Source organism: Tenrec ecaudatus, chromosome 14, assembly GCF_050624435.1.
Source record: "Tenrec ecaudatus isolate mTenEca1 chromosome 14, mTenEca1.hap1, whole genome shotgun sequence".
Classification (NCBI taxonomy): Eukaryota; Metazoa; Chordata; class Mammalia; order Afrosoricida; family Tenrecidae; genus Tenrec; species Tenrec ecaudatus.
The window spans coordinates 29472044-29483097 of NC_134543.1; the positions used below are offsets into that span (position 1 = coordinate 29472044).

General features: G+C 51.5%; 1 protein-coding gene across 1 annotated transcript; it reads right to left on the minus strand.

Moving 5' to 3' along the window:
* Nucleotides 1-1668: 1668 nt before the first annotated feature.
* EIF2B2 (eukaryotic translation initiation factor 2B subunit beta) lies at nucleotides 1669-10235 on the minus strand. Its single transcript, XM_075531597.1, has 8 exons — nucleotides 9996-10235; nucleotides 9777-9897; nucleotides 9492-9640; nucleotides 8161-8324; nucleotides 7089-7184; nucleotides 6473-6610; nucleotides 5434-5500; nucleotides 1669-4376 (listed from the first exon to the last, which is right to left on the minus strand). The coding sequence occupies exons 1-8, from the start codon at nucleotides 10156-10158 to the stop codon at nucleotides 4219-4221; spliced, it is 1056 nt and encodes a 351-aa protein (XP_075387712.1). The 5' UTR covers nucleotides 10159-10235; the 3' UTR covers nucleotides 1669-4218.
* Nucleotides 10236-11054: the final 819 nt, after the last annotated feature.

The following is an 11054-nucleotide window of genomic DNA, read 5'->3' on the forward strand; positions in this document are numbered from 1 at the left end:
ACCACCACGCTCAGAGGGAGCTGGGGGGGGAGGGATCTGAATCGAAGGAAGAACCAGACTCCACCTGCTTTCCAACCATCACTCCATCATTAAAGCCTTCCGCAAAAAACAGGCGGCAATGACGGACAGGCTTGCCCCTAGCTGTCTGGCCTACTTTCACGCTCTCTCCACTGAAGACGCGCAGGAGCTGATGGCAGAGCAAGTGGGCAAGCCCAGAACAGAGGGAAAGAAGGAAACAATCAGAGGAATTCCGGGGGTGGGCCCCGACTGCTGGGGACTACTGTACAGCAGATGGAAAGTCACCTCACCTCGCCTTGTGTCCTGATGTGGCCGAGTGTACCGGGCCTATCTTCCAGCACTTAATATCGTCTCATAGGCACAGGGTTTTCATTGGCTCATGAGGAGCCCCAATGGCCTAACAATTAAGCACTCAACTTTGAACCAGCAGCTTCACGGAAGATCTGGCGATCTGTTTCCCTAAAGATTTAAAAAACCTCTCTGCCATCGGGGTTGATTCCAGCTCAGAGACCCGACCCTTTCAGGTATAGCAGAACTGCCCGTTTCTGAGACTGCAGCTCTGGGAGGAGTCGAGAGCTGCACCTGGTTCCGCAGGAGCAGCTGGTCGGTTTGAATTGCTAACCTAACAATTAGCAGCCCAGGCCAGATCGCATTATATCACCAAAGCAGTTCTATTCTGTCACATGGGCTCACTGTAAGTTGGAACCCAATCCACAGCACCTGAATGAAGGCCGAACATGATGGAGGGACAAGAGTAAAGTAAAAGGAAATAGAGGAAAGAACTAGGAGGCAAAGGGCATTTATAGAGGTCTAAATATAGGCATGTACATATGTAAGTATATATATGATGATGGGGAAATAGATCTATGTGCATGTATTTATAGGGTTAATATTACGGTAGCAGCCAGACATTGGGCCTCCACTCAAGTACTCCCTCGATGCAAGAACACTTTGTTCTATTAACCTGGAATTCTGTGATGCTCACCTTCCCAACACGATCACTGAAGACAAAGTGGTACATGGGCAAATGTGAAGAAAGCTGATGGTGCCCAGGTATCAAAAGATACAGCGTCTGGGGTCTTAAAGCCTTGAAGGTAAACAAGTGGCCATCTAGCTGAGAAGCAACAAAGCCCACGTGGAAGAAGCACACCAGCCTGTGTGATCATGAGGTGTTGATGGGATCAGGTATCAGGCATCAAAAACCCAGAACAAAAAAATCATTGTGGATGAGGGAGAATACAGAGTGGAGACCCAAAGCCCATCTGTAGGCAATTAGACATCCCCTTACACAAGGGTCACAAGGAGATGAGCCAGTCAAGGCACAGTATAGCACCAATGAAACATACAACTTTCCTCTAGTTCTTTAATGCTTCCCCCCTACCCCCACTATCATGAACCCAATTCTACTTTACAAATCTGACCAGAGCGTGTACACAGGTACATGTAAGAGCTGGAAATACACAGAATCCAGGACAGATAACCCGCTCAGTACCAATAATGAGTAGCGATACCAGGGCAGTTAGGGGAAGGTGGAGAGGGGGGATGGAAGGGGGACCAGATCACAATGATCTACATTTAACCTCCTCCCTGGGGGACAGACAACAGAAAAGTGGGCGAATGGAGACAGCAGTTGGTGTAAGACATGAAATGTTTTTAATGATACGGGTTCATGGGAGGGGTGGGGGTGGAAATGAGCTGATACCAAGGGCTCAAGTAGAAAGAAAATGTTTTGAAAATGATGATGGCAACACACTGTATATACTCGAGTACAAACCAACCTGAGTATCAGCTGAGGCCCCTAATTTTACCACAAAAACTGCATTAAAAATGTGCCGAAAAACACAGCTTATACATGAGTATGTACAGTTTGTACAACTGTACTTGATGCAATGGATGTATGTAAGGATTGTGCTGTACAAGCCCCCAGTACAGTGATTTTTTAAAAAAAGAATACACATTGTAAAGGTCTGGTGCAAATGGCTGCGCTAGACTGCTAAGTTAAAAGCTGGCAATTCAAATCCACTCAATGGTACCCATGGAAGCAAAGGCCTGACAATCTGGTTAGGACCACAGCTGAGAAAATCGTATGGAGCAGCTGTGTCCTATAACGCCAGGAGTCAGAATCAACTTGATGGATTTCTCCACTACCACCTGTTCTAGGGACAGTAAGACCTGACCACGAGACTGAGCCTCCACCCTCAGAGCCTCCAGCCCTCTCAGTCATGGATGTCGGTGCTAGTTTCAGAGACAAAGATGCCCAAAAGACAAATAGCATAAAGCAATGTAGGAGCCACAAAAAGAATTAAGTTCCTTGACTCATTCTAAGCCACACAGTTGGACTTCAGGAACCTGGTGTTAGAATGGGTGCCTGTGAAGGAGACTGCTGTAATTGGCAGCCAGAAGCCATTATGAGGCATCATGGAGTCCTAGTTGCTTTAAAAATTAATGGACTGAGGCCTGAGTGAGTCAGATGCTTCTGAGTCAGTGTTTAGGTCAGCTGTTCAGACTATCTTCACTTGGGTTTCTTCTCCCGAGAAGAGATGAGCCAAAAGGCAAAGACCTCTCTCAAACCCGGATCCAACAGAGGGGGCTTTGAGCTCATCAGCCACCTCTGCTTAAAAGGTGCGGTTACAAATCCCTGTTGGGATCTTGGTGCCTGCTCCCTGTCGTCTTCGACAAGCACCCCAGGGATTCTTCTTTGTGACCTCCGCTTCAGAACAGCAGCCCCGCACATCATAGAGCATCGGATACCTGGGGAGACTCTTAGTTCAAAACCGCAATGACTAAAATATACATAAAAATTGGGAATGATAAACTTTAAAAAAATAGATGCGTCCCCTGCTTGCCACTACTAGATGTTATTTAGACCTTTTTTTAAAATGCAAATACACTTAAATTTTATTTAAGTAAAAGTAGGGTGATGTTATGTATCTTACACTAGTTTGCCTGTAGTGCTTAGTCAATAATTACAAGGTGAATTTTCTTAACACCCCATCCCACTGTATGACACAAAGATCACAGCTCTACTATCTACAAGGGTTAGCCTCAGAACCCCAAACCCTCACTGCCATCCCGCTGATTTCAGCTCAGCCCGGTAGGAAGTGTAGACAACTGGAAGTTGTCCATCTCTCAAAATCAGGAGTCACCTGCAGCCCTGAGGAATATGGGCCTAGAATTGCCAAAGTCTTCTGAGTTTCCAAAGTCAGAAGCCTTAGCCACACACCTCTCACTGCCAGTCCATGGAAGAGTGAGTCTGCCCTGTCTACACGTATCAGCTAAACAGCTACAATAGGTAAGGCATACACTCACCAGAGAAAAACCAGCACGGTTTTAACTGCTGCACACACAACACTGCAAGTACAAAAGCAATTCTTTGCAAATCATCATACACATAGATTTTTCATACTAATCTCCCTCGACCCAAATGCCCTCAATCCAGACGCTGCCCTCCAGCCACCATGGTGAAGCCGTTGCCAAGTGTACCCACCTAATACACCCCCTTCCTTCGGCTGCTGAGCAGAGGCTCTGACGGCCCCCACAGAAGGGCCTCCTACGCATATCTGTGTACTCCCTGCCGTTCCAAATTGCCCTTTGAAAAGGTGGTCCTGATTGATAGTCCTATGAAGAGGCCACATCAGGAACTTTTTCTGGGGAGCTGTCAACCCAGATTTCCAGGTCCCATCCCAGTGAGCTGAGGCAGTCGGCCTAGGGCAGCCTCCATCTCATTTGTGTAAAACTCCACACACAATTCTCATCATCAGAAGGGCCTGGGGACCCATAAATGCTGTCATTTGTACGAACCCTCTGAAAACAGACGAGGCTGCTGCTGTTCCCATGACAGCAAATCACCAATCGGGAACCTGAAGGTCGTTTTTATTGGCAGTGCCAGGGAAGAGGTGGGAGCCATTTCTGTGCAGAAGTCTCTAGCCAGTGTCATGTTAACACATCACTGAAGCAGAATGCCACAGAGTTCCTTGAAGCACCCCCCTAGCTCACTAGGAGGGTTCCCGGCCAGTAGGGGAAGCCCAGTGTAAGACCCGAAAGGCACCAGGGGGCTGGGTGTGTGGCCTGGTGAGAGGATGGCTGCAGAGCCAGGAAAAGCATCCCGTTTCTTTACCAGGAGGGTGTGTTTCAGCAGCAGCCCCAGCTCCCTCTGTCTGTCCCGGGTGCCCGGCAGTGTCTGCTGAGGGCAGACGCCGGTCACAGGACATGGTCGTCGGGATGGTAGAGCTCGCTCATCAGGCGGTAGATGTAGGACGGGGCATTCCCACCAATGTTGGAGATGAAGAGAGTAATCAGTTCTGGGGGCACGTAGTCGAACACGGGGCAGTGCACGCTGACCTTCTCCAGGATGTCCCCTGAAAGGCAACAGACAGGCTGGAGGTAAGCCCGCGCGGACGGGCCTGCTCTAGCACTTCAGCAGCACAGCTTCTATGCCCAATACCTGCCAGCTATGCTCCCGAAGGCAAGTTGTGGGGCAAAAGGCAAACCGAAGAGGTGAACACTTTTTAAAAGCGGGGACCTTGGATGATGTTCGCTGGTTAAAACTTTCCAGTGCCTTTAGATAGCCTCGATGATAAAATCCACATTTGGAACCACGGCCTGCAAGCCCTGGCCGCTCCTCAATGACTGTTCTTGAGTCGGGCCATCTCTTCCCATCCATCTCAGGCCCTTCTTCTAAGAGCCGGAAAATGGTCCCCAGCTTCTCATGGCTGCTCTTGACATTCCCGTGTGTTGAAATGTTACCTCAGCGGCCCCCAACTGCCCCGGCTCTCTCTTCAGGCAGCCCACCAGCCCCTTTCCATCAGTACCTGGACTGGAGCTGCGATTTCTCCCTAAAACACCCCGTGGGCACACCCTTTCTCATCTGTCCTCCTGCAGAAGAAATGGAAGCATTCTGGGAGCAGGGCCCTGGAACCTTCATGGAGCCCAGCGCAGTGCTGGGTACCTAAGGAGTGCTCAACAACCATTTGTTCTGAGAATGACTGTCCCTCCGATACTAGGCTTCGCTCCCAGAGTGTGCTACGGCCGGGTTACGTGCAGATGAAGCAGCAGGTTCACTGTGCCAAGCTGCTACCTTCAGAAGCAGCCACTGCAGATGACACCAACACCAGGTGTCAAGAGAGTGTTATCAACAGAATGCTTCACAGGCCTCCTCCTCTGACAGCCACGTCGCCAGACTGCCTCCCGCCGGCAACCAGTCTCAAGTGCATTCGCCCTCCAGATGGTAGCCTGTGTCCCACACATGTGCAAAGCCAGTCAATGCTAGGTCGGCCAGCCCCCACGGTCCCACCAACTCCGCTAACGTGTCTGTCTCAGATCATGGTCCACAAAAGGCCCCTGAGCACTTGGGAGCTGTTTAGGAGAACAGTGACCACCGGACAGCAGCTTTGACCCACAACACAACTTCCGTACCTTCTGTGAAAGGCAGGACTTCTTCAGGTGTCACAAACTTGTGAAATGAATCTTCTTCATTGGGGAACTGGGAAGTTAAAGAGAGAGAGAGAGAGAGATCTATAAATAGGTTCATGCTCTCTAAACAAATCCTTCTAGCATATGAAGTGGCTTTACTTAGTAACTGTCTGTATTGGAGCTAAAGAGGACAAGGTCCTGGATTAAGGCAGGTTGGACCAACACTGTTCCTAGTTCAGCCACGAGGGAGGGATCAGCGGGGAGGATGTAAGCAGAGACCTTTCCCACTATGGATTGTCCTAATCTTAGTTTCAAAGCCAAACCAAACCCACTGCTGTCGAGCTGATGCGGACGCAGAGCACCCCTATAGGACAGGGTAGAACTGCCCTGGTGGGTTTCCAACACGGTATGGCTTTGCAGGAGTAGAAAGTCCACCTTCTCCCTCACAGGTGGTTTCCAACTGCTAACCTAGAGGATGGCGGCCCAGTGTTCACCCACTGTACTCCTAAGGTTCCTCAACACAACAGTCTAGACTTCCCAGACAACTGATGACTGGACTTATGGTGCTGGTGAAAAGTCTCGAAAGTACCCCGGGCTGCCAAGAGAACACACAGATCTGTTGTGGAAAAAGTACAGCCAGAATGCTCTTTAGAGGCAAGGACGGTGAGCCTGCGTCTCCTGTACTCTGGACATGTTGCCAAGAGACCAGAGCCTTGAGAAGGACATCGTGCTTGGCAGAGGGGCTGTGACGACAGAAAGAACCTTGAGAAGATGGAATTAACTAGAGCTGCAACGAAGGGCTCAAACATTGGACCAACTGTGAGGATGGCGCTGACCGGGAAGAGTGCTTCTGCTGCGCACAGGGGGCTGGGCATCAGCACTGACTTGCCGGCACCGAATGACGAAGGTGCCGGGCCTAGGGCAGGATTTCTGTGTCGCTTCCCAGCCCCGCCTGGGTCTGGTGCATTGAGTAGATGCACACCCACAGGGCACAGAGGAAGGCTTCCTGTTCTCTGTGGGCGGCCAGAGCAGGCGGACATACCTGTGGGGAAAGCTTGAACATAGGAGCACAGACAATGAGCGGGGTAGAGTGGTGTTTGGCTGCCAGGGCCAGAGTGTGCGTCCCCGTCACAGCTCTCAGGGCCCCATTGGCCAGAATGGTCTTTGTGCCAATGATCACCTGTGGAACAGGAAGAAGAAGGTGAGGCCTTCTGGGGGGTAGGGTGGAGCCTTCAAGAGGCCATTGGGCACCCCAGGCTGAGCGCTCAGGTCCTAGCATCCTACAGAGTCACAGGCTAGAAGAGTGAAAGGGGACCTAGGCTCAGGACCACAGGTTATAGCTTAAAAGTTGATTCCCCCGAGAAGAATAGACATGATATAAGCTGGTAAACTGCAAACTCTGATTCTGAGCCCTGTCTTTTCTGGAAAATACACACCACACCTCCCGACAAGCCAAGAGCTTTTGCCACTCACCAGTTCCCGCTGCCAGGGTCTCTGAGCAAAGAGCAGCTACTCTCTCACCAAGCCCAGGCAGCTGACACACTTCGCTTTAATTCGGCAGTTTTAATGTTCAGCTTGTTAACCAAATTTAGAAGCTCTCACCGATGAACAATGCTAAGGGAAGAATGAAATGCAATCGATGGACCCCGTAGACTCACCTTGTTGACTCTTGACATGACAGCGAAAATGGCGGCGTCAGTCATGACAGTTGTCTCAATGTCTGCTTTGGACAAATTGATGGCCATCTCATGACCCTGCATTAGGAAGGAAGGGCCGATGCACAGGGAAAGGTGAGACCTAGCTCTCACATATTAACTGGGACTGGGGGCTCCTGAGACACTGGGCAGACACAGATGTTTGCAACAGGTAATTCATCATATACCGATGGCAAGGTGCGCAGAGGAAGCTAATAAATGTGTAATGCCCCAGAGTAGCCACCCAACTGGAAATACTGCTTGCCTGTATAACCAGGCCAAGCTGACAAGCGAGCGCCTGGCTGGTTATTTTACATCGTCCTGCAGCCTTAGATTAGTATTTTCTTTTCTGAGACCTGTTCTTTACCTAGGGAACCCTCACAGCGCAGTGGTTAAAGGCCTTGGCTGCCAAACAAGAAGTCAGGGTGTGAACCCATGAGTTGTTCTGCGGCGGAACGGAGTGGCCCTCAGCGTCCACAAAGACTGTGGCAGTCTCCCCTGACCTGGGGTCTCTCTCTACATCAGCAAGATCTCAATGGCAAATGGGACGGTGGTGGTTTTTCAGTTTACCTAGGGGGTTAGACGTTAGCCCAAGCATCAGGCATCTCCAAGGTGATTTATCCTGTTCTGATTCCTACAAGGACCAATATTTATCATTTTGTGGACCCAGCAGTTGACCACTTTCTTACACCAATGTTCAAGAATGTTCACAGGATGAACCTGAAAACTCTTATCATTTCATGCTATTTTGTCACCACTTCAAAGTTGGCATCCAGGACCCCTGGTGGTGTAGAGGTTACACACTGGGTTGCAAACTGCATGGTCCACAGTTCAAAACCACCAGCAGTTCAAAGGGAGAAAGACTGGGCTTTCTACTCCCATCAATAGTCTCGGAAACCCAGGAGTCACTACGAGTCAGCAATGACTCGAAGGCAATGAGTTTGGGTTTGGTCAGAGTTGGCATGGATTCCGCCCACCCTTCCTTTAGCCCTGCCTCGGTTTCCCTTTTTCTTAGCACTTCTTAGCAGTTCCCTACCTGGCAGAAGGGTGCACACTCAGCCACAATGACGTGGAACTTCCGCTTCCGGGCAGCCTCCTTGAGGAAAGCCTCCACTGTGCGGGAGTGGCCAATGGTCATGATCACCTCATTGGAGTGGATGTGCTCCAGAGCCTGGGCCGCTATGTTCTCCATTGTCCCTTCTGCAAGCACAGCCAGTTTTGCAAGGCAAATAAGAAACTGCACGGAGCGCCACGGACTAACAGGATGAGTTCGGAAGGGATGCCTGCCCACGTAGCAGACCCTCGAGCCTACCACAGGGTTATCAGGCTTCCAGGAATATGTCTTTTGTACGAGCCCTACTTCTTGGGGGGTTTTCTGTCAAGCTCTCAGTCTACTCCGTATTTTCCCACAATCCACCATCTCCATGCAAAATCTCCTTCCAGTGCTTCCAATACCATGTGCAACTCACTCTGAAGACACTGCGTTCAGCAAGGAATGGAGAGAATCTGGAAGAATCCAAAGTGCCCTCGGTGGGATAAACAGGGCTCCCTCCTGAAGGACTGATTCCTCCCCTGGGAGAACTTGTACTGATCATCTGCAGGTCTCATGGGACACAATGACATGGGGGATGGAGGTGGCGTGTCCCTGGACTCCACAGGGAATTGGTCCCACACCCTCCCCTCTATGTTAGTCATCTCTTGAGAAGAATTGTGAGCTGGCACAAGACCAGGCCACGTTTCGCTCTATGGTACACAGGGTCACTACGAGGTGAAACCACCTGGATGGCACCTCATGACAGCAGGTTAGCAACAATTACAGGTTACCACATACACTCGAGTATAGGCCGACCTGAATACCAGCCGAGGCACCTAATTTTATCACAAAAACTGCACTAAAAATGTGCTGGCAAAAACGGTTTATACACGGGTATATACGGTATTTATAATACTGAAATAAGGTAAATGCTTTGTGCGTTACACTTTACATTCCCTCAGGCTTGGGGGGGGGTTGCTTTGATCTTTTCTCTTTTCCCCCCTCCCTATCCATATTTTTGATGCCCCATCGGTTAAGTCCTGGACACAGAGGCCAAATGTATTAACAACCCAAGAGGAGGTTTAATGGAGGAGGGTCTAAGTAGGGTCTTTTGGGAGAGTTGGTTTCCTTTTTAAAAAAAAAAGTTCTATCCTAATAAGCATTTTTGCCAGCAGTAGATTCTGCCGTAGTTTATAAAGGATTAGGGGCAGGCCTCTGAGACCCAGATGACTGGGTCTCTCTCAGCTGCTGATGGACAACTTCCGGGGTGGGTCTTCTGCCCTCTCACCTGCTGGCTACCTGTCCGTCCACCTACGGATCAAAAGGGCCCTTACCCAGCTCCACCAGCAGCTCATTAATCGCCTCGATGATGTTGTCCTGGAGCGGGGCATAATGGTGGCTGAAATCCTCGCTCAGGCCCCCGGAGGTCAAGAGTTTGTGCAGGGACTCTTGCTGGTCGCTCTCATCGCAGCGCCCGTGGAGTCTGCGGAGGCAACGAGACGCAAAGGAAGGGGTGAAGAGAAGATGCCGGAGGAGGGTGGGCGGGCGGCGCTCCACGCAGCGCGAGGGGCTCCTGCAGAACGCGGTCCCGGGTCCAGCGGGCGCCCGCGCGGGCTGACCTGCCGTACTCCTCCCGGATGATCTTGAGCACTCTGCGCACCATGTTGCCCACGGTAGTCTCCGAGGGCTGCGCGGCCGCCATCCTCCGGCCCTCCCTGCGGATCAGCTCCATCAGCTCCCCTACGGGGCAAGAGAGTCAACGGGGGGGTGCGCCGCGGGGTCAAGGGATCTCAGCCTCGGGAGCCCCACCGCCAGCCGGCGAGCCGGGGACGCCTCACCCGCGGTGCTCCAGCAGCGGTCCGTGATGATCCGCCGGAGCAGCCCCAGCGTCTCCCGAGCCATGTTTTCGGAACTGCGGCGCCCGCCGCCCCGCTTCAGGGTTTCCACGAAGCTCTCGAGCCTCGCAGACAACTCCGAGCCCTTCGCCGCGGCGCCCGGCATCTCGCAAGCGTCCCCCTCACCCGCAAAGTCCGCACCGCGAGACCGCACGGCTGCTCTTCCGGGGCGGACGAGGTTCGCTTCCGCTCTGCGAGCCAAACGCCCGCGTGGGAGCCTGTAGGCCACGCCCCCACGCGTCTGCGCCCGCCCTCTGATGCACCTGAGCCAATCAGAGCAGGGGACTCGGTCGTTCTATCAGAGGGGCGTCGCCCCGCCGTAGAGGGGCGGGGCGGAGCACAGCGCGGCCCGGAAGTGGCCTTTCTCGGTCGTTCAGACGTGGAACAAAAGTGACTGGAGAGGCTTGAAGGATTTAGCTAGTCCCGTTGTTATGGAGACTGTAAACTTCTGCCCAGTCACCCCGCGCCACCCGCATCCTGGAGGCTGTGCCGGATACGTTGTAGCCCCTGGCTCCTGAGTGCACTGCTTCTCAGGCAGATCTCCCATTATAGTGCTTGTTACACTGTTTAATACTGATCATTTTGCCTGTGTATCTCTAAATAGATTCACCTCTCTGAGGATAGGAGCGACACCTTTTTTGTTTTTAATGGCCCTGACGCCTAGCACATCTAATAAATAAAACAGAAGAATCGCGCATTCGGAAGATAAAAAAATAATAGTAATAAAACAAAAAGCCCTCACTACCATCGAAGCCATTCCAACTCTGAGCAACCCTATAAGACAGGGTGGAACTGCCCCTGTGGGTTCTGAGACTGTAAATCATTACCGGAGGAGAAAGCCTCATTCCCTTGCAGAGGGCTGGTGCTTCCGAATTTCTGACCCTGTGATTAGCAGCCCATTTCTGACCCTGTGATTAGCAGCCCACTTCGTAACCCCCTGTGCCAGCAGGGTCCCTTGGTGAAGAGATTACTCACCAAAAAGGACAAAATGGGAGCGAATAA

Bases quoted from the DNA above. Each gene is read 5' to 3' on its own strand.
- EIF2B2 (XM_075531597.1), bottom strand. From the start codon at position 10,158: ATGCCGGGCGCCGCGGCGAAGGGCTCGGAGTTGTCTGCGAGGCTCGAG. The intron at 9,898-9,995 runs GTGAGGCGTCCC...CTTGCCCCGTAG, and splicing joins CCGCTGCTGGAGCACCGCGG to GGGAGCTGATGGAGCTGATC. The intron at 9,641-9,776 runs GTCAGCCCGCGC...TTGCCTCCGCAG, and splicing joins ATCCGGGAGGAGTACGGCAG to ACTCCACGGGCGCTGCGATG.